The sequence below is a fragment of the Sorex fumeus genome, unplaced genomic scaffold (genome assembly GCF_029834395.1).
Source record: "Sorex fumeus unplaced genomic scaffold, SorFum_2.1 ptg000107l, whole genome shotgun sequence".
In the NCBI taxonomy this organism is placed as follows: Eukaryota; Metazoa; Chordata; class Mammalia; order Eulipotyphla; family Soricidae; genus Sorex; species Sorex fumeus.
Genome location: NW_026606164.1, coordinates 1717861 through 1743610, shown reverse-complemented (window position 1 = coordinate 1743610; position 25750 = coordinate 1717861). Strand labels below are relative to the sequence as shown.

General features: G+C 62.9%; 1 protein-coding gene across 1 annotated transcript in view; it reads right to left on the bottom strand.

Moving 5' to 3' along the window:
* The window catches only part of RNF32 (ring finger protein 32), a 28036-nt gene extending 15884 nt beyond the window's left edge, over positions 1-12152 (bottom strand). The window contains exon 1 of the mRNA XM_056134818.1: positions 12050-12152. Coding sequence (XP_055990793.1) covers positions 12050-12152 — 103 coding nt within the window. The remainder of the gene's footprint in view (positions 1-12049) is intronic.
* Between the last annotated feature and the right edge of the window lie 13598 nt (positions 12153-25750).

Here is a 25750-nt window from a genome sequence, read left to right as displayed (position 1 = left end):
TACCGAGAGTTTGTGCGTGCGCATGTGGGTGTGAGTGTCTATAATTGTGCGTGGGTGTGATTGTGCGTGAGTGTGCGTGGGTGTGTATGATTGTGGGTATGTATGATTGTGTGGGTGTGATTGTGTAGGTGTGATTGTGAGTGGGTGTGACTGCATGGGTGTGATTGTATGGGTGTGATTGTGGGGGTGTGAGTGTGGGGGTGTGGTTGTGTGTGGAGTGACTGCATGAATGTGATTGTGCATGGGTGGGTGTGACTGTGAGTGGGTGTGACTGTGTGGGTGAAGTTGTGCGTGTGATTGTGTGGGTGTGACTGGGTGTGATTGTGCGTGAGTGTGCCTGTGGGTGTGATTGTGCATGGGTATGATTGTGTGTGGGTGTGATTGTGGGGATTTGGTTGTGTGTGGAGTGACTGCATGGATGTGATTGTGCATGGGTGGGTGTGACTGAGTGGGTATGACTTGTGTGGGTGTGACTGTGTGGGTGTGACTGTGTGGGTGTGGTTGTGCCTGTGATTGTGTGGGTGTGACTGTGTGGGTGTGATTGTGTGTGAGTGTGCCTGTGGGTGTGATTGTGTGTGGGTGTGACTGTGGGTCTGGTTGTACGTGGGTGTGACTGTGTGTGGGTGTGATTGTGCATGGGTGGGTGTGACTGTGAGTGGGTATGACTTGTGTGGGTGTGACTGTGTGGGTGTGGTTGTGCGTGGGTGTGACTGTGGGAGTGACTGCGTGGGTGTGGTTGGTGTGGGAGTGACTGTGTGTGGGTGTGACTGTGTGGGGGTGTGACTGTGTGTGGGTGTGATTGTGCATGGGTGGGTGTGACTGTGAGTGTGTATGGCTTGTGGGGGTGTGACTGTGTGATTGTGTGATTGTGTGTGGGTGTGACTGTGGGAGTGACTGCGTGGGTGTGACTGTGTGTGGGTGTGACTGTGTGTGATTGTGTGATTGTGCGTGGGTGTGACTTGGGAGTGACTGCGTGGGTGTGGTTGGTGTGGGTGTGACTGTGTGTGGGTGTGGTTGGTGTGGGTGTGACTGTGTGTGGGTGTGACTATGTGTGGGTGTGACTGTGTGGGGGTGTGACTGTGTGTGGGTGTGACTGTGTGGGGGTGTGACTATGTGTGTGTGTGTGATTGTGCGTGGGGATGTGTTAAGTCTGGCTGGGCCTGGCGAGAGCTCTCTGCCTGTCTGGTCTGGCTGGATGTTGCCGTGGGGGCCCTGTGGGCTGCCGGCGTCTCTCTGACTCCTGTGGTCTCGGCCTTGCGCCACTCTCCTGCCTGCTCTTCTGTTTCTCTGTGACTCAGTTTCCCCCTCCTGCTCCTCCTCCTCCTCAGTGGCTGCTTGCTCTCCTCCGACGCTGACGGAGCTCTCGGTGGCCCCCGCTCCCCTCAGAGGTCTGGCCAAAGGGAAAGGCCTGGAGCCAGCAGGGGTGTTGTGGAGCCGGGGTCGGCTGCCCCGGCGTGAAGGCCGCTCCGCTGTCACAGACGGCTCTGAGTCCTGGGGCAGCGCCGCGCAGGACCCCAGCCTCGCTCGGGAGAGGACTCCGCGTCCCCAACGCGGGTCACGCGCTGCCGTGGCTCTGCCCTTGGTTTCCCTAAGAAGCTTAAACTCTAAGGCGATCAGCTGCCGCCGCGCACGCTGGCAGCCCGCCTGGCGCTGTGTGGCGCGGGGCCTTATCAATATTCCATGCGCCCGCGCCTTCCTGGCAGGGGCTGCGCGGGGCCTCGTCAATATTTATGCCCTTTCTGCAAAACTTGACGAAAACATCTCAGGCATTAATAGCGGTGTTAATAGATTACTCAGCACCCCGGCCATCTATTATTCAGGAGGGCCCTTGGCACAGGCCGCGGCGGCCGGCAGAGGCGCGCCCAGGACGGTGCCAGCCCAGAGGGCGCCCACGGGAGCCCCCGAATTAGGCCTGCCAGGCCCCCGGCTCCTGCCTGCCTCGGGCCGCCTGTCCAGTCCCGATGCTGGTTCGGCTGTGGCTAGAGTCGAACCTCCCACACCTCAGGGTGCCTTGCGGGACCCTGGGGAACGGGCCAGCAGCCCCCAGCCGGGCGGGCGCCGTCTGTGTCAACACCAGTGCTCAGGACGGGAGACCAACACCCCAGCTGCAGTCTTCTTGGTGCCTAAGCAATGCCAGGGCAGTCGGCCGGGGTCTGGCCTCCAGAGCGCCAGGGTGAGCAGAGGGCCGTGCACGGGACCTCTGGACGGAGCGTGGCATTTGGCCAAGCGGCGAATCAGCCTGTGAAAGATCCTTTCTGGACAAGCGACACGGGGCTGGTGACCACGGCCGTGTGGGCCCGCGGGAGGGCTGGGGCTGGCGCCCATGGCCGTGGGCTCTGGCCTGCTGAGCCTGGTGGACTTGGCCGTGACCTGAGCTGCGGGCGGCTGGCGCTGCGCCTGGGTCAGCCCCGCCCTTGTCTAGCTCCTGCCTGGTGATGGGGTCCCAGCCCGAGTGTGGGCCGCGCCACGCCAGGAGGGCCAAGCAGAGAAAGGAGGAAGCGGAGAGCCAAGTGAGGCGCAGCCCGGCTTCTGCCACACACCCAGAGGCACTTGGAAACAGATACTTGGGTGCCACATGTCACATCTGGTACTGAGACAGCAATATTTTGGAAAAATTCACAAAATCACAATATTTTACAAGAACCGTGGTATTCAGGATCAACAAAATTCCAGCCAATATAATCATATCTGGCTGTCACTGTCACTGTCCTCCCGTTGTTCATCGATTTGCTTGAGTGGGCCCAGTAACGTCTCCATTGTGGCAGTTGTTACTGTGTTTGGCATATCGAATACGTCACGGGGAGCTTGCCAGGCTTTGCCGTGCGGGCAAGATACCCTCAGTAGCTTGCCGGGCTCTCTGAGAGGGGCGGAGGAATCGAACTCGGGTCGGTCAGGCCAACTGTGTGCAAGGCAAACGCTCTACCACTGTGCTATCACCCCATTCCATATCTTGCTGTGAGCTTTAATTTTTTTTTCTTTTGGGGTCACACCCAGCGTTGCTCAGGGGTTCCTCCTGGCTCTGCACTCAGGGATTACCCCTGGCGGTGTTTAGGGGACCATGTGGGATGCTGGGAATAGAACCCAGGTTGGCCGCGTGCAAGGCAAGCGCCCTACCCGCTGTGCTGTCACTCCAGCCCCTTTACATTTTTTTTTAATCTTTTAACACTGTGGTTTGCAAAGTCATCCATGACACAGCAGTTTTGGGCACGCGTGTTCCGGCACCGACTCCTCCGGCCACGTGACCTTCTCTTCCCATTCCACCCCCACCCCCAGCAGGCACACAATCATTTATTTCCTATTGCTGTTACAGTCAAATGGCGAATGGAGCTACCAAAAGACACTCCAGGAAGAGAGACGTGTGGCAGCTGCCCTCCCTCCCCGTGGGGCGCTGGTCCTCGTGCGTGGGTTCCTGGGCCGCGCTGCCGGCCGGGCCTCTGTGTCCGTGTTTCTGCTCTTCGCGCCCAGGTGGCTTCCGTGCTCCTGCGGGTCAGGACCGAGGCGGGAGGTGGCGTGGGGGCGGCCACACACTCAGGAACTCCTGCAGCGCGGGGGTGGGTTTCGGCGGCTTGGCTGGCCGTGAAGCCGCGCCCTCGTGGACATGGCGGAGGTGGGCTGGGGCCCCCGAGTCTTCTGGGCGTGGCTCTTAGTGTCCAGGAAGGGGAACCTGCCGCTGGCGAGTTGGGGGCGGGCGGAGGCCTGGGGTCAGAGCCGTGGCTAGTCGGGGCCCGGCCGAGTCTGCGTGGCCGAAAGGGGCGACTTCCCCGCTGTCCGTGTGGACGCGTGATGCGTGGGTGTGCGGGCTGGGAGTGACCAGTGGTGCTGCGACTGCTGTGTCGGGCCAAGACACGGGGTCGGGGTGAAGGGAAGCAGTGCGGCGTGGGACGGGTCTGCTGAGGCGCTGCGCCCGCATCACCCCAGGGCTGCCCACCCACCTGGCGTGTTCACAGGAGCCAGGGGCTGGGCCACCTCTGGGCACACTCACAGGTTCCGCTGTGGCATGAGGGGACGCAGCCCTCTGCCGTGGCTGTGCCCGTCTCAGGTCAGAAGCTTGCAGCACCGCCCACCCCTCCTCACCCCTGCTCACCTCACCTCACCCCTCGCCCACCCTCCTCACCTCACTCCTGCCCACCCCTCATCACCCCTGCCCATCTCACCTCACCCCTGCCATCTCGCCTCACCCCTGCCCATTCCTCCTCACCTCACCCCTGCCCACCCCTCCTCACCCCTGCCCACCTCACCCCTGCCCAACCTTCCTCACTTCACCCCTCGCCCACCCTCCTCACCTCACCCCTGCCCAACCTTCCTCACTTCACCCCTCGCCCACCCTCCTCACCTCACCCCTGCCCACCCCTCCTCACCTCACCCCTGCCCACCTCTCCTCACCTCACCCCTACCCACGCCTCCTCACCCCTGCCCACCCCTCCTCACCTCACCCCTGCCCAACCTTCCTCACTTCACCCCTTGCCCACCCTCCTCACCTCACCCCTGCCCACCCCTCCTCACCTCACCCCTGCCCACCCCTCCTCACCTCACCCCTGCCCACCCCTCCTCACCTCACCCCTGCCCAACCTTCCTCACTTCACCCCTTGCCCACCCTCCTCACCTCACCCCTGCCCACCCCTCCTCACCTCACCCCTGCCCACCCCTCCTCACCTCACCCCTGCCCACCCTTCCTCACCTCCACTCACCCCTGCTCACCCATTCCTCCCTGCTTACCTCTGCTGCTGACCCCCTCATCTCTTCTTGCTCCTGTTCACCTCTCCCCCCTCACCTCTCATTCCCACTCACCTCTGCCTCCCTCTGTCAACTCCTGCTCAGCTCTGCCTGTCTCAGCTAACCTCTGCTCACCTCTGCCCACCCCCGATTGCCCCTTCTCACCCCTGCTCACCCACCTGCTTGCCCCTCCTCATCTCTGCGCATGTGAGAGGGGGGAATGGAGGCCAGAGAGACGTGTCGTGAGGCTGGGACAGGCGCCCTTGCCAGCTCAGGCGTGGGCCCTGGTCCTCCTGACGCCCGCTCCGGGCCTGCGGGGGCTGTTTGTAGGCAGTCAGCAGGGGCTTCCCAGGCAGCCGACGCGAAGAGGGTCCCCCGGCCCCTCCTGCCTCTGAGCCGCAGGGGGTGGTGCGGCTGGCCAGGGAGCTGCCGGTGCTCTGTGGCCCTCGTGCCCTGCCCAGTGTTGGGATGGGTGCAGGCGCCCCTCGAGGCAGGAAGGGGGAAGGACTCGCTCGGCCCTTCATCCTTGGGGGAGCCGCCTCAGCCTCCTCCACAGGCTGCTCTCCAGGCTGTGAGGCTGAGTCCGCCCGGCCCGCTGCACCCCTGCAGAGAAGTGTCCGCTGTCCCCGCTCACAGCCTGTCCCGGGACACCCTGTGCTTCTCCCCCGAGAGTGCTGGCGCCCAGCACCCTTCAGACTGGCTCCTTCTCCCTCCCTCCCTCCCTCCCTTGGGCTGCTGAGGACGTGTTGGCCACCACAGCCTGTCACCCCGACAGTCCTGCCCTCAGCGCCCCAAGACCCCGCACCCCCTCCCACCAGCCTGGGACCCCGCCCTGCTGGCAGCGAGTGCACAGTCCCTCTTCTCCCTCCGTGGGAGTTTGGGGAGCGAGTGCCAGGCTGTGGGCCGGTGGCAGGGCAAGGCCCCAGTTCCATCCTGAGTCTCAGCCTCCACTGCCACCAGCGTCATCACTGACGCTGCCCTGCCACTGGCTGCCCCATGGCTCCTGAGGCCCCGTCCACTCCCTCCCGCCAGCGGAGCCTCCACAGCATCCCTAGGGCCTGGCGGGCGCTTCTGTGGGCCCGGACAGGGCTCAGAGGCCCTCAGGGCCTCACAGCCAGAGGCCCCAGACCCAGCAGCTGTTGTAAGTACAGTAGCCAGGGCCCGGGACAAACCTGGGAGGGGCCCAGTGCCTGCCCACACCTCCGACCTGTCAGCGGGAATGTGCATCTCTCCTGATGGTGCCCAGGGGGGTGGGCATGGGGGACAGTCTGGGTCCCGCCCATCCTCACCACAGGCCTGAGTCTGGGACCCAGAGGGACCCGGGGCCGGGTGCCGAGGGGTGGGGAGGGCTGGCCTGTCCTGAGCCCACGGCACAATGGCCCGCAGAGCCCAGCTTGGATGCCTCCAGGGTGAGGAGAAGAGACAAGCCTGTGAGGAACACCCGAGACCCGTCCAAGGGGCCAGCCGGACCCCCATCCTGTGAGCACTGAGCTGCTGTCACCCTGAAGTCTAGGGTGGGGCGTGGCGGGAGCAGCTGCGGAGTGGGACCCCGGGGCCCCACTGCGTGCTCAGGACCCATCATCCCTGCCAGAAAACTGAGGTTTTCTGCATCTTCCTGGGGTGCGCAGCCCTCTGGCCCAGCACATTCCTGTTCTGAGCTGCCACCGGATTTGGGGGGCGGCACCCTAGAGACCCCAGTGACGCTGACCTGGCCACTGAGGGGCTTGGCCCGGAGTGCTGCGATCGGGGCCCCCACCCCTGCCCACAGCCAGCTCGTGCGTGTCTGGGCGCGGTGTGCGTGAGGGCAGGAAGGGGCGCAAGGGCGGTGCACCCCGAGACCACAGGGGTGGGTGTCCCCCAGGTGCCTTCGCCAGGGCCCCACCCCCGGCAGCGGGCGGCCTCAGTGCTCGCCTGCCGCTAATGGACAGTAATTGATCGGGATTTATTACCCAGAAGATTCGCCCTTCAGGGCATCACTTAGGAGAACAGGCCCAGGAGCCAGAGCGGCTCGGGCAGTGCCACCCGCCAGGGCTGTCCCGGGTCTCAGGGGCACGGCTGCCTTCCCATGCCCGCTCCACGCGGCGCACAGGGCGTCTGTGGCTCCTGTCCCCTCGCCCCGCCGTGCTGTCCCCGTCTGAGGTCAGACACCCCGCGGCCATGGCCTGTGGATGCTTCCGAGTGGCCTCCCACGTGGCAATCCCACGCCCAGGGGACAGACAACGTTCGTCACCTGCTGTGCACCTCAGATCTTCCCTCCGCCTCCCGCAGGGGCAAGTGCAGCTCGGAGCAGACGTCGGTTCTCAGGCAGCCCTGGGAGCTGCGCCCGTGACCGTCCAGGCACTTGGGGGCCCCAGGCGGCCGGGGCCTCTGCTGGACGCCAGCCGCGCTCCGCTCATGCCCCCGGAGTGCAGAGTCACTTCCACAGCCCTGAGGCGTCCCCTCAGCTGCAGTGGGCGGAGAACCGACCCTCCTGGTGCTGGTCTCGCTGGACCGAGCCGTGCTCGGCACCTCCTGCCCCCGGAGCACTTTCGTGATGAGCCTCGGCGCCACGATCTGAGGCGGGTCGGCCGCGTCCCTCGCGTGAGCGTGTGGCCACTTCGGGCTGTCTGTCTGGACTCCTGCCTGCTGCTCCGGCTTCGTGGCTTCCGGTCACTCCGGCCCGTTGCTGTGCGCGCGAGACAGACGCCCTCCGGGAACTCGGTCCCTGGGGACACAGAAACGCCCTGGGCGCTCGGGGCACAAGTCTCCTGGGGAGGCTCCAGGGGGCTGGCTCGCCCGGGGCTCCCTCAGGCGCCGCGTCACCCCGAGCTCTTCGGGCTCCTCCCCGGGGCTGGGGCGCGAGGGCGCTGGCCCCCGGCCCGTCAGCCCGCGCCTCCCCGAGCAGAGCAGCAGCCCGGGACCCTGCGCGTCCGGTGGCTCCGGCCCGGCCGCTCTCGGGCCGGTCCGTGGCGGGGGCCCCCTCGGGGTGGCACTCGGCTCCGAACGCAGCACGCGCCCCCAGCGCCGCGTGTCCCCCGGCCAGTCCAGCCTGGAAGGGCCCTTCACCCGCCGGGGGGACATCCGTCACCGCGCCAGCCTCCGGGGGGCTCGGCCCCTCTTCCTGGTCACGTGCCGAACACGCTGTGGGCCCTGCGGGTGAGACGGACCAGTGTGGTCCGAGCGGGGCCCACGTGCAGGGGCACGCCTGACAGCGCCGAGGAGGCGGGCACTAGTGACCACCACCCGTGCTGGACGGAGGCGAGCGGCCCTGCCCCACGCTGGCCCCGCCCCCACGCTGGCCCCGCCCTCTCTGCACTCGCCCCACCCTGCTTGCCCGCCCCATGCCAGCCCCGCCCTCTCCATGCTGGCCCCGCCCCCGCGCTGGCCCCGCCCCACGCTGGCCCCGCCCTCTTCATGCTGGCCCCCATACGCTGGCCCCGCCCCCATTCTGGCCCCGCCCTCTCCATGCTGGCCCTCATGCTGGCCCCGCCCCCATACTGGCCCTGCCATTTTCATGCTGGCCCCATACACTGGCCCCGCCCCTTCCATTCTCGTCTCGCCCCCGCACATTGGCCCCGCCCCCACACGCTGGCCCCGCCCCATACACTGGCCCCGCCCCTTCCATTCTCGTCTCGGCCCCGCACATTGGCCCCGCCTCCACACACTGGCCCTGCCCCACGCTGGCCCCGCCCCATACACTGGCCCCACCCCACACTGGCCCCGCCCCTTCATTTCTGTCTCGCCCCCCACACTGGCCCCGCCTCCACACACTGGCCCCGCCCCTTCCATTCTCGTCTCGCCCCCACACATTGGCCCTGCCTCCACATACTGGCCCCGCCTCCACACACTGGCCCCGCCCTCTCCATGCTGGCCCCCATTCACTGGCCCCGCCCCTTCCATTCTCGTCTCGCCCCCACACACTGGCCCCGCCTCCACACACTGGCCCTGCCCCACGCCGGCCCCACACACTGATCCCGCCCCCTTCCTGCTTTTCCCGCCCCCACACTAGCCCCGCCCTCTCCATGCTGGCCCCCATACACTGGCCCCGCCCCTTTCATGCTCGTCCCGCCCCATATACTGGTCCCGCCTCCACACGCTGGCCCCGCCCCCACTGGCCCCGCCCCACGCTGGCTCCCCTTATACACTCTTCCCGCCCCCCCACGCGGCCTGGCCCCCATACTCTGGCCCCGCCCCATACACTGGCCCCGCCCCTTCATTCTGGCCCCGCCCCACACTGGCCCCGCCCTCCCCGTGCTGCCCCTCCTCCGGCCCCTCCCCCGTGCAGGCCGGGAGGGGGTTCTGGTGTCCCCCGCCCCCATCGGGCACCCTTGGGGCCTCTCCTGCGGGGCCCCTCCGGAGGGCTGTCTGGGCTCGGGCCCCGCAGCCGGGGTGGGCGTCTCTCCGGGCCGGCTGGTCACTCGGCTCCCGCGAGGCCACGCCGCGGGGGCCAGCGCTGTCCTCCCAGGGCGCCCGCAGGCCCTCCCGGCGCCCCCGTCCCGCGGCCCCGCGACCGGCTCCACGCCCCGACGCGGCCCTCGGCCACGGCGTCCGCGACTCCGCCTCCCCTGGGCCCCGGCGGCCGGTCCCGCTCTGCACTGGACCGCGTGTGCGTGGACACGGGAGCCGCACGGCCCGGAGAGGGAGAAGCGCTCGCGCCCCGCATCCCCGGCTTCCGAGGGGCAGCGGCCACGCGGCCTGGGGCGGCGGGGAAGGCCCGCGGGTAGGTGCCCGCTGGCGGTCCGGGTCCTTGTGCCCGAGGGACGCCGGTCCCGTGCCTGGGGGAGAAGGCCACAGGAGGAAGTTCCCGAGGGGGGAGAAGTTCCCAGGCCTGAGGAGGGAAGTCCCCAAACCCGAGGGAGGGAATTTCTGTGCCTGACTGTGGGCCCGTGTCCAGTGCGCTCCGGCCCTCATGAGCACCCCGCGGCCACGCAGCCATGCGTGCAGACACACACATCCACTCACGCAGACCTCCGAGCCACCTATCCTCACAGACACTCATGGTCACTCACCACACACTCCGTCCCACGCACGCATACCCCATCCTGACGGTGCTGTGTTCACACGAGCAGTGGCCCTTGTTGCAAGGGTTCTGTCCCTGTGTGCATCCCTTGGACGGACACGTCCAAGCCCTCCCTGCTCAGCCCCATCCTGTCTCGGACACCCCTACCCGGCTGCTCTGGGGATGGTGGTGTGTCTGGCCCGTGGGGCCCTGGCGTGTCTGGCCCATGGGGCCCTGGCGTGTCTGGCCCGTGGGGCCCTGGCGTGTCTGGCCCGTGGGGCCCTGGCGTGTTGGGCTGCCCACGTCGCACCGGGAACTGCCGTGTTGCTTTGCTGCTGCTCATGCTTCACCGGAGAGGCTCCATCTGCTTCCTCCTCCCCCCCCCCCCCCCCCGTGGTGGGCCTCTGCGCCGCGCTGTTCCGGGCGCTCCGGGGATGGTCTCGTGGCCGCGTCCTGCACTCTCCTTGGGCAGGTGCCTAGAAGCGGTTTGATGGGCCGGTCGGCGCTCCCCTGCCCCACGCCCGCAGTAATGGATGTGTGTTACCTCATCAGCTCAGCGAAAGTTCCTAACGGCTATTGATCTTAACAGAGAGCCATCTCGGCCCCATCGACCCCTACCTGTAGCCGACGGTTTCCATTCCATTGATCCCAGCACCATTTCGGGGGCCCCCTCACCTTCGCTCTAATGGATTCTTTGTCCAGCTTCTTCAAGTGGAATTTTGTATCACCGCATATAGACTTCCAGAGTTCTTCTGAGGAGTTTCCCTTCGTGCTCTCCTGTGGCCGTTCTGTTGCCCCGCGGACACGTTCCTTGTGATTTCTCCTTGGGCTTGCCCAGTGCTTCTGAGCATCGTGTATTTCAAGAAACCCGGGGACTTTCTAGAATATTTTTATTAATTTAGAACTCAGTTCTTCGGTGGTCAAAACACACTTTCCATGATTCGTCCTTTGATATACATGTATAATTATATATAAAATACATATGTACACATTTTGTGTGTGTGTAGCAAGATAGTTTTCACTGAAGCATGTTAGAAAGACAGAGAGAGAGGGAGAAGTTGTTCAAGCAAGAACACGGGCTTCTCCGGGCGGGCAAGATGAGCAGAGACAGCTGGGGACAAGCGGTCAAGATGCGTGTTCCAGGGAGAACCCGGGCTTGAACGTGGGCCTGCCCGTCAGGATCTTTGAGCCTTGCTTTATGATCCAGCTGACGCTCTGTTTGGAAAAGGCCTCATACGTTTTAGCAGGACGCATGAACCTCGTTGCTTTGTTTGCCACCTAGCGTTTCACAGTGCTCGTCATTTCGGCTTGGTCCTATGGTGGCTGTCTGCCTGGTGTGCGTGTGCCCCCGAGGCCGGCGTGTGTGCTGTGTGGATCTTGGAGTTCTCTGGGCTGACATGCACTCAGAGTCCTGCTGTCCTGCTGTCTCAGTAAGTAGCTCATCCCTGGGACAGGGGCCACCTCCTGAGCCCCCTCCTGGAGGAAGCTCGGCTGGGTACTGCGCCAGCCACGGCAGCGCTCGGGAAGGCCTCCCCGCCTTGCGCTTTTAGCCAAGGTACGTGTCCTGTGGACTGGATGGTCACTTGTCAGTCCAGCTGAGGAGGTCGGCCTCTCGTTGGCGTGGTCAGGAATCCACACTGACTGACCCTTGTGGGTACGGGCGAGTCCCATCTCTGACTTTCCTCTTCCGCCTTCCATGCCAACCGTGGCCCGGCTGCTCTGTGGCTGCCTCGGGGGCGCTGGGATCTGTTGGTTTCTGGGCCTCTCGGGCTGTGCTCACACTCCTGGCTCTGCGCTCAGGGATCACTGTGGGGAGCTTGGGATTCAAATCCAGGTCAGCCGTGTGCAAGGTCGCCCCCCACTGGCAAACACCCGCCTGGTGTCTCCTCTCCGTCTCCGCACGGGGATACGGCGCTGGGCAGCTCCATGCTGGCTGCACACACTGGCAATGTGGATGATGTGTGCGTGCGTGTGTGTGTGTTCATGTGTACATGTGTGTGCATGCATGTGCACATGTGTGCATGTGTGTGCATGCATGTGTATGCGTGCATGTGTGTGCACGTGTGTGTACATGTGTGCGTGTGCATGTGTGCATGCACGTGTGTGCATGCGTGTGCGTGCGTGTGCATGCATGTGTGCACGTGCGTGCATGTGCATGTGCCTGTGTGTGCGTGCGTGCGTGCATGTGTGTATGGGAGGGTACGTGTGCGCAGCAGCTGTGGATGAGCATGGAATGAAGTCGGTCCCTCTACCCTGCTCCCGCTTGGAGGAGGTGGAGGTGAGGGAGGGTGCGGAGAGTCCCGGGTGAATATGCCACCGAGTCACTCTCTGGGGCCATTCCCTTCGCCCCAGACTCACCATCCGCGCTGCTGCCCCCGGAGCTGGGAATTCTCTCCCGTTTGGTCAGTAGCCACGTCCGGTCCTGCCTCGGGAGATGGTGCAGCTGCGAGTGGGTCTCCATCCTCCCGCACGGGGTGGCCCCTCTGTCACCCCTGACTGGGCTTTGTGGGGACGGGGCCGCCCTGCGCCTGTCCCCTCTCGGTCCAGGAGTGCTCCCCCATGGTGTTGGACGGGGTTCGTCAGGGCGGGGTGGGGCCCGTGGCGGTTGGAATGCCAGGGTCCAGGCCTGGTGGGTGTTTTCAGGTGACCGGGCCTGTTTGGGGGACCCTCTTGGAGAGCTGAGAGGATGGTTTCTGCGGGACTGGGAAGTTCGTGCAGCTGTGGCAGGGTTGCCCGCCCACAGGCTCCCACTTTTAGCTCCTGCTCCTGACCTGAGCAGCCCGGGTTCCACCTGATGCACGCACCATCTCCGGCCCCTGCACCTGCAGGGGGCTCCACGGTACGCCCTGGCCCGCCCTGTCTGCGCGCCCTGTGCCTCCGTTCCCGGGCTCCCCCTGCACGCCCCGTGCCCCCATCCCGGGCTGCTGCTGCTCAGGCCGTGTCCTTCCCGCCACAGCGCACGTGGGCAGGTCTGGGGCCTCCCCCTTTCACCCTCTCACCTGTCAATAACAGTTTTCTCAGCCTTTGCTCAGTCCGACTGACGCGGGGGCATTTCCAGCTGAGGTTTGGCGTGCTGGACCCCTCAGCCTGCGCTGCCGTCACACAGCCTGGCCCCTGGGGCAGAGACCCGTCCGTGCCCAGCACCAGCTCCCGCAGACAGGGCAGGGCGTGCTTCTGCGGGTCTGCGAGTGCAGCTGTGCCGTGCCTGTGGGTCTGTGCCTGCAGTTGCATGCCTGCAGTTGTGTTCTTGTGTGCAGTTGTTTGTCTGGCGCAAGTGTGTGTCTCGGCGCAGTTGTGCGTGATTGTGTGTGTATGATTCTGTCTGTGACACTGTATTTTTGCATCTTTGTGCTCAGCACACACTTGTGAGTATGAGTGTGTGCGTATGCCTGTGTGTCTTAAGTGAGCATGTAAGAGTGTTCTGCATGCACACATACACACGTGTATGTCTTTGAGCATGTCTATATGTATACACATATGTGTATCCGTGGCTGAATGTTGGTGTGCACACATGTGTGTCTGAGCATTTGTTTCTGTGTGCATGCACAGGTCTGAAAATGCACAAACATGCATATCTGGCTTCGAGTATGCGTGTCTGTGTGCGTGTACACACATCAATGAGAATGTGTGCACATGTGTGTCTGAGTGCTCATGTGTCTGCACACGTTTGTGGTTGTATGTGTCTGTGTGCACTTATACACGTTGTGGTGAGTGTCCTTGGCACGTGTGTGTCCCTGCCAGTGTGCACACACATGCATCAGTGAGAATGTGTGTTTGTGTTCATACGTGTCTGCACATGTGTGTGTTTCTGAGCTTGCATCTGTGTATGTGTGTGTCTGTGGGTACACATGTGTGTCTGGAGCTGTGAGCATGTATCTGCATGTGTATGTGTACACAAGTGTGTTTGTGAGCATGTGCACGTGCTCGTGTGTGTCTGCACCCATATGTTTCTAGAGCTGTGAGCATCTGTCTGCATGTGTGTACACATGTGCCTGGCTGTGAGCATGTGTGTACATACGTGTGTTTGTGCACCATCATGTCTGTAGCTGTGAGCATGTGTCTGTGTGTCTGGCTGCGCATGTGTGGCTGTGGCTGAGAGATTGTGTCTGTCCACGTGTGAGCCTATGAGGTTATGTCTGCGCACACATATGTCTGTACACCTGTGTGTGTCTGAGTATGTCTGTGCACACGTGTGTCTGTGAGCTGGTCCGTGTGCACACACATGTCCGTGACAGAAGGCGCCCCATCCCCCTCGGTGCTGCCAGCAGGGCATCTGGGCGGCTGAGCCAGCATCCGCCCGCGCGGGCGCCCTCCGAGCGAGCGGATTCCCCTCCTCCTCCCGCTGCGTCTCCGTGGTTGCAGGTGGTGATTCAGAGAAGGCTTCACCTGTTCTCACCTGGCTTTCATCTTCCGAGACAAAGCGGCTGGGGCCGGGCCTTGATGTGTGGCGTGCTTAGGGCTGGGTATTAAGGGGCGGGGTCACCCGCAGGCTTTTAAGGGTTTTGGAGGGTTAAATTGATGAGCGTGTAGAATAAATTGAAGCTTTGTTGTTGGGCAGATTTTTTGTATTTGTTATTCTTTTATCAGCTAAGAGCCGCAGAGCCGTCTCCTCCCGTGCTCAGATTTGTAATTGACTGGGCTGGGCTTTGATATTACAAATATTACTGTGTTCCTGTTTCTCTGCTAATCGCTTAAATCCACCTCGCTGAGCCCTGGGAGGTGTTTAAAGTCGCAGTCGAGCCGGCGGTGGGCTCGGGCCTGGCTCCTGCAGGACGGGAGGGTCTGGGCTTCTCTGGCCCGCGCAGCCCCCGCCTCCGGCACGGGTGGTCCCTCCCCGCGCGCCTCTGCTGGACCGTCTCTCCCGGTTTGTTTCTTTGCCACTCCTCAGAGGGCCGGAAGGAGCCCAGCGTTGTTATCCAGCAGGTGCCACACATGTACACACGCACACACATGTGCACTGGCCTATGCACAAGGACATCTATGTGCATATTCACAGCACACATGCGTTCACGCACATGCGTGCATGTCCACACATGTGCATCTTTTTATGTGCACACGTGTGTGAACACACAGGTGTGCAGGGAAACCCGTGTGCACACGCGTGTACACAAATGGACATCAACACATGCACATGCATCATATACTGCAGCACGTGTACCCATATGTATAGGAAGCTTTATGCGTACACATGTGCACACGTGTATGTTCATGTGACCCATGCATGTGCACACGTGTGTGTGTGTACCGTTGGCAGATGTGTTGACGCGTTCCCTTGGGCGTGTAGGGAGGAAGCATTAGCCACGATCTCCGCTTGCCCTTTGGTCCCGTCTCCTGCCTGTCCTCACTCCCATCAGCCCAGGCCTCTCCCTGCTGACGGCTGCGGCCACACAGGTTCTGTCTGTGTCTTCCCGAGAGGCCCTGGGGGGGGCGGAGGGTGACGCTGGGCCCTGCAGGCTTTAGGGGCTGCTCGCACTCGGCCCGCCAGGCTTTGCGTCTGGGCCATGCTGGTTGGTGTGATGCCCACAGTCCTGGCTCAGGTGCCACTGGCCCCGTGTCTTAGAGCCGGCTTTGGAGCAGGGGTCTGGGGGGCTGTGGGCAGAGCTGGTGCCCGCAGGGGGAGGAGGCCCCTTGCCCTCACTGCCGGCCCCAGTGGGCCGGGAGGGGCTGGAGGACAGACGGACGGAGACAGACTGACGGGGACACCCCCTGCACCCTGCTGTGCTCTTGGGCCCAGGGCTGCGGGCGAGGCCACGGGCCCTGCGGGGGTCCCTGTGACTCCTTCTGGAAGGGGCTGGGCTGAGGGACAGGGATGAGCCCAGGGGCTAGAGGCTTTAGCTGGGAAGGGCTCGTGCCCCCCAGCCCACGCTGAGCTTCCGGGCAATGGGAGTGAGCACTGGGGCTGCGCCAGGGCCGGACCCCAGCCAGGAGGGCAGCCCAGGGGAGCACCCGTCATGGGAGAGCACCCAGCTAGTCAGCCAGCGCTGCCTTAGGGCTAGTTAGAGGTCACTGCCTTAGGGACTAGTTAGTGATCATTGCCTGTTAGTGATGACTGCCTGTAAGGGACTAGTTAGTGACCGCTGCCTTAGGGTTTAGTTAGTGATCGCCGCCTTAGAGACTAGTTAGTGATCTCTGCCTTAGGGGCTAGTTAGTAATCGCTGTCTTAGGGACTAGTTAGTGATAACTGCCTGTTAGTGATTACTGCCTGTAAGAGACTAGTTAGTGATCACTGCCTAGGGGCTAGTTAGTGGTCTCTGCCTTAGGGACTACTTAGTGGTTGTTGCTTAGGAACTAGTTAGTAATCGCTGCCTTAGGGACTAGTTAGTGATCATTGCCTAAAAGGGACTAGTTAATGGTCACTGCCTTAGGGACTAGTTAGTGATCATTGCCTGAAAGGGACTAGTTAGTGGTCACTGCCTTAGGGACTAGTTAGTGATCATTGCCTGAAAGGGACTAGTTAGTGGTCACTGCCTTAGGGGCCAGTCAGTGGCCAGCACACAGTCGACTGAGCAGAGTTAGGATGTCCGCTCAGGGGACCTTTCTTGCCACTTTGGTCCCAGATTCCCTAAGGAGCAGCAGCCAAGCTTTTCTGATTCCTGAAAATGTGATTTTCTTGGGGGGGCTGCTGAGTGGATAGGCATGAGATTGGGATGCAACTCAGAATAGGAACAGGGCTCCATCGTGCCGAGGGGACACACAGAGATGGAGGGCAGTGACCTCAGGGACGTGCGGGGACAGTGGGGCAGTGATCACAGGGACACTCGGTGCAGGCAGCACTGGGCAGTGCGGGTCCCTCTGGCCGCTGTGTGTCTCTTGTCCCCCGGCTCTCCGATGCTGAGTCTGTCCTTGTGTCACCTTGACTCGAAGCCCGATGTTCACGACTGCCTCTAGATGTGTCGCTTTCACATTCACATCAACGGACTGAGGTTTGCTAATTGGATGATTCGAGTGATCTTAACATGGATCTGCGCCTGGAAATGGAATTTCACGTCTTTTATCTCGGCGTTCTCGAGAGTGGCGTGGACCCTGACTCGTAGGCTCCTCTGTCCACGGCAGAAGCTGCGCCGAGTCCAGTCCTGCTCACGCCTCGCTGCTCCGGCGTGTCTGGGTGAGTTTGAGCCCTTGATTCAGCGCACGGGGTCGGGTGTGTCTGGGCCCCAACTCTGGGCTCAGCCCTTAGGGCGGTTTCTTTGCACTCTGGTGGCAGAGACTTCTGGCGGAAGTGGTGCTCGGTCACTCCTGCCGGCTCTCATCAGTCACCGTACCGTGTTCAGGGTGCTGAGAGCCTGCTGCGAGGCAGGAACCCACGTCAGCCGCAGGGAGCTCTGGGTTGCTCCACACTGGCCCTGGGTCCGTCCCCGTCTCCGAGGGCCCCTTTGCAGTGCGAGCCTGTGCCTTTCCCATGACACATCTCTGCCATCTGCGTCCCAGATGTTCTGGGTTCCCTGGGGGGCCGGCGCAGCGGGGCATGACCTGTGCGTGCCCCTTTCACTCCCTCTCCAGCCCCACAGCCACCGACGGGCAGATCTGGTCCATCTGTGCCCCCACGTAGCCCGTCTTCTCGCGTGGGCATGGAGCTTCCCTGAGGCACCTTCTCACCGGCCACTCCATCCGCGTCCCTCCTGCTGTTCAGGCAAGGCAGCAGATTCATGAGTTCTGGGGAGTCAAGTCCAGGAGCTACCATCTAACTGGCCTGTCCTGACTGCCAGGACGCACCTCTCTATCCATTTGTCTTAGTCTGTCCGTTCATTGTCCCTCCATCCACCCATCCATCCATCATCCTCCACTCACCCATCTGTGCCTTATTCTTCCATCTATCCTTCCATCTGTCTGTTCATCCTCTGTCCATTGTCCATCCATCCATCCCTCTGCTTATCCATCGTCCATCCATCCATCCATCCATCCATCCATCCACCCTCACATTCACCCATCCATCCACCAACCCCATCCACCCATCTACCCATCCACTCATCCACCATTTTCCTTCTATCCATCCATCCACCCACCCATCCATCCATCCATCCATCCATCCATCCACCCACCCATCCATCCACTCATCCACCCATCCATCCATCCACCCATCCCTCCATCCAGCCGTCCCTCCATCCGTCCATCCTCCCTCCCTCCCTCCCTCCCTCCCTCCCTCCCTCCCTCCCTCCTTCCATCCAAGGGCTCTTCTTCCAGCCCCTCCCCCCGGCTGCGACTCTGATGTGGTCCGATAGCAACCGAGTCACATCTGTAGAGCCTACTGTCAGCTGTCACTGCATATTTTCATCAGTGTCGGTTGCTTTTTGGCATTATTACATCTCCGTTGTGTAAACCATCTGCAGCCCCATTTGGACATAGCCTCCATGTGCAAAAGAACCTTAGTGCTGAATGGGGAAGGTGCTAATGGGGTGACAGGCTGACACACATTTGAATTTTAGCAGAAGCTTTTGATGAGTTAAATCCTGACGATCGCTTCATGCTGGGAATTTCAGGCTCAAGGGTAGACGGTGGGTGATGCCTTGGGAGCAGGGTCCGACGGTGCCTTCCGGGCACAGGGCTGGGTACCTGTTTGGGGCCCACACCCGGGGTGCTCAGGGCTGACTCCTGGCAGGGCTCCGGGACGGCCCGGGTGCCAGGGCTTGAACCCGGATCTGCGGTGCGTCCGGCCAGTCCCTGCCCTGTCGCCGTCTCTCAGCCCCATTTAGGGTCATCAGTGGCAGGATGAGACTCCAGGTGGCCAGACAGGAGACAGTGGAGACGCTCAGCCTGAAACCGCCTCTGAGTTCAGCTTCTGCGAGAGAAGCCTGGCCCGGGCGGGGGGTTGGGGCAAGCCAGGCTCTGGCCTGGGTGTCTTCACACCCTGGCCTCAACCCCACCAGCTCTCCCAGCTCCTGTGCCCCAGCCCTGCAGGCCCGTGGAGAGGACCTGGGTCCTGGGCGCTGCTGGCCGGGGTGTGGCCAGCAGTGCTGGGCCGCGAGCCTGGCCCAGGGGAAGGGCAGGGCTGGGGCCTTGGGGACTGGGCTGGGGTCGGGGAAGCCAGGAGCCATGCCTGGGCCTTCTCTGCCTCTCTCTGTCTGTTTCCCACCCTCACCCCGCCGACCATGGGGCTCACCTTGGGTTTCCCTAAAACTCCAAAGCGGTGAGTGTTCAAGGAAAGCAGATCCCAGGTTGCGGCCTGCAGGACCAAGAGGGGCTTCCTTGGCCAGCAGGCACCACGTGGCCACACCGGGGCGCTGCGTGAACGGGGACAGTCGCCAGCCTCCCGCTGCTGCTGAACTCTGAAGGCATCAGTGACAGACGTCACGCACAGAGCTGACGAGGGGCCACACAAGCCTGTTCTGCATGCCAAGCTTTGGGGTGTCCCCACTGGGGGCACGTGAGTCTCGCTCCTCCCCTTGGGTGACACAGAGACTCACGTCTGCTGTGGGTCTTTGGGTGCTGTGGGTCTGTGGGGACTGTGGGTCTGTGGGGCTGTGAGACTGTGGGGCTGTGGGGCTGTGGATCAGTGACCGGTGGTACTCAGTGCTGTTGCACTTCTCATAGGCGCTGGCTTGGGCCTGGAGCCATCCCTTTTGGCCCTTGGTCACTGCTGGGCTGTGGCTCAGGCTGTAGCCTCTGGGGTCCGGATTCCCGGTGAGGTGGGTCTTGTACAAACTGATTTGCTGATTCTGGGACTCAGAGCAGGAGGGCGGGAGGGTCCGTTCCCGCATCCGCACCAGCGCCCGGCAGACTCCTCAGGGCTGTGTTGGTGTGAACCGCCTTCAGAAGGCCGAGTAGCCCAAAGCTAGAGCGAGGCGTGTCCAAGACTGGAGGCCCGACGGAGACGCTGGCACGTGGGCACTCCGGGCACTGCCCCAAGGTCAGGGGAGATGACACCACGCGCATCACTGCTGGTGGAGGGAGTGGGCAGTCGTGCTAAGAGGCCAGTCAGGACACCAGAGGCCCAGAGTGGCCCTAAGGTCAGGCCGTCAGGTCCCATGATGTGGATGGCGTTGGCACAGCCTCTGGTGGGAAGCTTGTCCCGAGGGAGAAGGGGGTGTGGACTAGGGCAGAGGGGCAGGGTGGGGGCTGACGCCGGGCAGGGAGAGGGGCAGGGTGGGGCTCACGGTGGGCGGGGGTGGTGCTGGAAGTTCCCTCAACAGAGAGCAGCTTCCAGAACCATCCGCGTGTACCTCACTGGGCGCAGGGTGGAGCCCAGGGCCTCCCCGCTGCAGGCCAGGCCCTCTGAGAGCCGCCTCCGTGGCCTTCCATGCTGGTTGCTGTGTTGGAAGGAGCCACACGTCTGACCCCGCCACACACGGACCCTGAGTCATTTCAGCCTCGGTGCCTCTCGGCCTGTCAGGAGGGTGTGCGGACGCCCAGACGCGGGACTTCAGTAGCTGCCTCGGGACACCTCGGCCCCTGGCTTGGCTGTCTGGCCAGCAGATGGAAGGGCTCGAGGGAGGTGCCCGGGCAGCACTGCCCGGTTTCTCCTCCGTGGCAGACACTATGGCTCAGACGGGCAGTTTCCTGCCGTGAGTCGGGCCGCATGGAAACAGGTGCTGGGACTGTGCTCTGGCCTGGGTGGGCTGGCCAGCACTGCTGGGGGGGGGGGGGTTTCCCACCTCTGGCTTTTAGGTTACACCCTGGTCACACATGCACACAGCATGTGCTCATGCGATCTCTTACACACCTCAGATGTACCCACAAACATGCACTCAAGGCCCACTCACACACAGCCCTTGTGCACATATCTGCAGTCATGCATATACACAGGTATCAGCATACATATACATTCATACATAAAACCCATGTTCAGACTCATCATGTTCACACACAAAACCCATGTACACACATACATAATCACATACACGTTTCACATACATATATGCACACAGGTTACACACATGCATACACAAATCTCTTGCATATACACATACATGCACTCAAGTGACCACTCAACCCATGTACACACCTGTGTGCTCTCACACACGTGCACACTGACCTATGTTCCCACTCAATACACTCGCCTATGACCCAGATATCTGCGCATACACTCACATGCATGTATGCCTTCACACACCTGCACGCACACATTCTATGTGCATACATGCACACAAGTCATACATAACACATGTAAATCTCATACATGCACACAAGTCACGGTAACACATCTCATGTACATACATGCACAGAGGTGACCACTCACAGAAACCCGTGTACAAACATCATTCACCCACACAGTACATACCCAGTAACCCACGTACACACATGCACGTTACATGCACATACATATACTGACAGAATGCGTATGCCCACGTACAATCTCAAATACCTATATACACGTATGCAAACAATACGTATGCGCACGCTGTACACAGTCACACATGTTTGCACTCACATGTCTGTGCGCACGGACACGCGCGTGGACACCCTGCCTAGTCCAGCTCTGCTCCGCCTCGCTCCCTTCCCTCGTCGCCCCGTCGCTCGCTCTCTCTCTCCTCCCGAGGAGCAGGTGAGCTGGCCATCCCCCTTAGAGTCAGACCTGCTCCCCGCAGGCCCCGGTGTCTGCTCACGCTTCTGCATGCCAGTGGCACACGTGGGCAAGGAGGAAAGACTGCCAGTGCCTGATTATCCAGCGCCGTGGCGAGGGCGGATGCTGCCACCCCGTACACCAGGGGAGCCGAGTCAGTGTGACGCCCGCTCTTGGGGCGCATCTCACGTGGCGCTCAGGAAGACTGTGAGTGTCACGGGTCACTTCAGTGGCCATTGTGACACGGTCGCCTGTGACAGCGTCCTGCGTCACTCGGTGTGACACTTGGTGGTGACAGTGACACATGTCACTCGGGGCAGTCAGCATGGCCCCCTCTCTGGCTGGAGCTGTGCGTGCTTCCTGGCGTGTGTCCTGCGGGGGCTGGGGCCTCGAGAGTGACCATGCGGGTGACAGGAGAGTGAGTGCGCGACCCTCCGCAGGGCAGTGGACCCCGGACTCGCCCCCTCCCCTCCCTCAGGGCCACCCCGTGTGCCTTCACGCCGAGCTCCTTCCCAGGGGGACCCGGGGCACCGCCTGCTGGCCTGGGGGCTAGCTCAGGGCAGACCCCTGAGAGTCATCGACAGGACCCCAGAGTGGCCCCCAATGACGTGTCACAGCAGGTGTGTCGTCAGATGTGTGAGGAGGCATATGAGCAGGTGTGTGTCAGGCATGTGGTCAGGTGTGCAGACAGGTGTATGGTCAGGTATATGTCCAGGTGTGTGGTCAGGTGTGGTCAGGTGTGTGGCCAGGTGTGATCAGGTGTGTGGTCAGGTGTGGTCAGGCATGTGGTTACGTGTGGTCAGGTGTGTGGTCAAATGCGATCAGGTGTGTGGTCAAATGCGGTCAGGTGTGTGGTCAGGTGTGGTCAGGTGTGTGGTCAGGTGTGGTCAGACATGTGGCCAGTGTGTGGTCAGTGTATAAGGCCTGTGGTCTCTGTGTCCTTCCCTGCACCCTGTCCTGCCTCCCTCTGCTGGCTGCTCTCCTGCATGCCCTGGTCCTGCCTGGCCGTGACCTGCCCTGTGGGCCGAGCAGGACACAGTGGGCAGCGATGGAGCTGCCAGCCCCTGTGCCCATGCAGACTCTGCACCTGCCCCCACCTTGGCTCTGTGCCACGTGGGGCCTCTGCCCTTGAAGGTGGGCTGGCAGGTGGTGAGCTTGAGGCCAGGACGAGGGAGGGACTTGCCCTTCTGGGCCTCCGTTTTCTCATCTCTCAACGCAGCTGCCGGTGAGATCCCCAGTGCAGTGCACGGCCGGTCTCGACAGGTCCCGCCTGACCCCGAAGGCTCGGCCGGGCCGGGAGGCTGTGGGCCCCAGGGGCAACGGGGTGCCAGGGGCTTGGCACGAGCAGGTGGGCAGGGGCGGCATGCACAGGGCCGGCTGGGCTGTTCACACGTGGGCCCGGGTGCTGGCCCGGAACAGTGCCCGGAGGGTGTCTCGGAGCAGGAGGTTGTGGGCGCTTCCCGCTGCCTGTTGCTGACTCGAGGGGAAGGAAGCGGGTGGGGGCAGTGACCGGCCATGGCTGGTGCCCGCCAGCCGGGGAGAGCACCCCCTTGTCCCCCAGGGCCCCATCCCGGGCCTGCGTGTCGGCCTGGGCGGCCCCTTTGTTGGTCGCCCTGAGGGTTCGGGTTTGGGCGCCTTCCCCAGGGCAGGCAGCAGGTGGCGCCACCGCAGCTTCTTACAAGCACTGACGCTTTGCAAAAAAAAAAAAAGATCGTGGGCACCATGGCTGCTGGTCCTCAGGCTGGCCAGGCCGCGGGCAGAACTGCCGAGGGAGCATCTCATCTGCAGGCCGCGCTCCACCTGGCGCCAAGGGGCCACCATCCCGCTGGGGGCCTGAGCAGATCCTCCCCGCTGCCCTTCCTTCCTGGGGCTGCGGGGAAGCGCTGCGCTCCGGCGTGGCCCGGCGCCGAGTGGATCTAGGCGCAGCTGCCACGAACCCGCCGGCACCGTGGGCTTCGCCTTGACGCGGGCGCGGGCCGGCGCGGAGTGGGACAGGAAGAGCCGTCCGTCGGTCCCTCCTGTAATTGAGACATTCCAGCCTAAAACACTGTTTATCGGCGTCGCTAATGCGGAGCGCTGGGTGGCGAGGCCTCTTCAAACGCGCCGGGAAGATCAGCCTCGAAATTACAGCCTCCATCCTGCATTCTTTCAGGCTATCCTTTATTTTTATGAAAATATCCCTCCCGCAGAACATATATTTTGAGATTAAGAGGAGTCTTTTCTTTCCCCGGGAAGAGGATCCCCACCCCCGCCCAGACGGGAGCTTCAGAGAGGCGCCCGCGTGCAGGACTGGGCCGGTCAGGCCGCGGCCAGGCCAGGGGCTGGGCACGTGCGGGTGGGGAGCGCCCGGGGAGCTGCAGACAGGAGGATCGGGCTGGGCCCTCCCCGCGGGCACGCCCTGGCACCCGCACGCTGGGGCTGCTGCCTCCCTGTCCCAGCAGCCTGAGCCCCTTCCCGCCCTGCCCCGAGCCGCGCTCACCCCCTCCTACCACCGGGGCCCACCTGGCTGGGGGGGTTGTCCGTGCCACAGGGACCCGGCTCCGGGGTCGCTCACTCTGCGTGAGCCTGGCCTGGCGGCCTCCTGCCAAGCTCCCCAGCACCCCACAGCCGGGCCTCAGCTATGGGAGGACGGCCAAGGACGGTCCAGCCCTGCGGCCCCCGCGGCCACATCATCCTGGGCGATTGGCAGGTTGGGCCCCTTCCTGGGCCTCCACCCACGGCCGTGCCCATGCTGGTGCCTCCTCGCTCTGACCAGCCTTGCAGCTCAGGGGCGTCGTGGGGGCAGGGACACCCAGGCATCCCCCTGAATCATGTCAGCCACAGCACAGCCGCCCCATTAATTGGATCCAGGCCCTCTGACCTCTCCTCAGGAAGCGAACTAAAGGTGTAATAATTTTTACAAAGATGAGCTTTCTGTACTTGCCGTAATTTTTTTTTTCTCAGAAACCCTGACGTTTTCTGGACGGGGAGAAGGCCGTGGTGGCCACACCGTCCGCCCCAGTCCCCAGAAGAGAGCACAGGTGAGTGGACGTGAAGGCGGTGGGCGAGGGCCTGGGGGGATGCCCACCTCATGCCCCCAGCAGCCACCCCCAGACCCACCGCAGACGCGAGCCAGAGCCCACCTGGCACGTCTCCACGAGGGCGCAGGGTGTGGAGGGGGAGCCGGGCTCGGGGTCGGTGCCCGGTGGTTCCTGCCCTGCGTGGCCCCGGAGTTGTTGCTGGGTCGAACAGATGCCGTGGCCTGGGGGGGTCAGTGCCCAGGCCCCACCCACCGCAGCCCCCCCCCCGCTCCCCGGAGCAGAGCCGCTCAGGTGCCAGGACTCCCCGACGAGCCGCTCGGATAATTGTCCAATTATCTTTTAGTGTTTATCGATTTAAATGAGGCAACCAGCAGCCTGACCTTGAGACGCGAGAGCGGCTCTGAGCTAATAATAGCCAATCTCTCATCGAAGGCGAAGGCGAGGGGCGGGAGCGCGTTCTGCAATTAAGGGGCGTGCGGGCCGGCCCCTCCCGTGCAGCGCAGATAATTAGCAGCGTGGAGAAGGGTTTGGAGAGCGAGGCCACGTGACCAGCGATCACTCAGACGTGGGCTGAGCTGTCGGAGGTGTTTGTGAGTGGGGTCAGCAAGACGGGGTGCACACGCTCGCTCGGTGCACACGCTCGCTCGAGTGCCCAGACTCAGACGGAGACGTGTGATCTCCGAGGGAAGCGTTAACGACGTGACAACGAGCTTGAGAAACACCCACTTTAGTGGGGACCCAGAGAAGGTGGAGCCAGCCGCCATCACCACGCGGGCGGGGTCGCTCTGCCGGTGGCATCTGGAGAAGCCGCAGCTGTGGCTGTGGCTCGGTGGGCCGGTGCTTGCCTCGTGGGGACGGGTCTCGGTGGCCCACGAGGCCGAGAACAGGCAGGCGGGGCAGCTCCAGCCACGGAGGGGCCGAGGTCAGCAGTGGACGCCTGATGTGCTCACACGGGCTCCCCAGTGTCCTGCAGGGACGACTCAGAGGGGCTCCGTCCCCGGGGGACACACGTGTGAACATGTGTGTACACCAGAGATACACGTGTAAGCATAGGGGCACACACACGTGTGCATAGACAGGTGCAAACGCCCGGAGCACATGCGTACACACACATGCACACACAGTCACGTGTGTGAGCACATATGCACATGTGACACGAGCACCTGTTTTGTGCGCACACGCCCTGGCCAGGCCGTGCTGGACGCTGGCCAGCATGTCTGGCAGGAGGGCAGCACACACAGAAGATGCTAGAACAGCAGCCTAGGAGAGAAACCCCCGCCCCCCGTCCACATGGTGGACACGGGCGTCCACCTGCAGAGGCCTGGGCGTCCTGCGGGAAGGTCAACTGGGCAGCGGCGTCTCTGTGGTGTCTTGCCCCCCCCCCCCGACCCCCGGCTTAGCTCTGCTTCCCCGCAGGGTGGTGGGGGGCGGGAATGTGTGTGCGGTGGGATGGGCAGGGCGGCCCTGCCCCCCGGACGCAGAGTGGACCAGGCGCCCAGCCAAGTCGCTGTGAACGGGATTGGCCGGGCAGCGTGCCCCCTG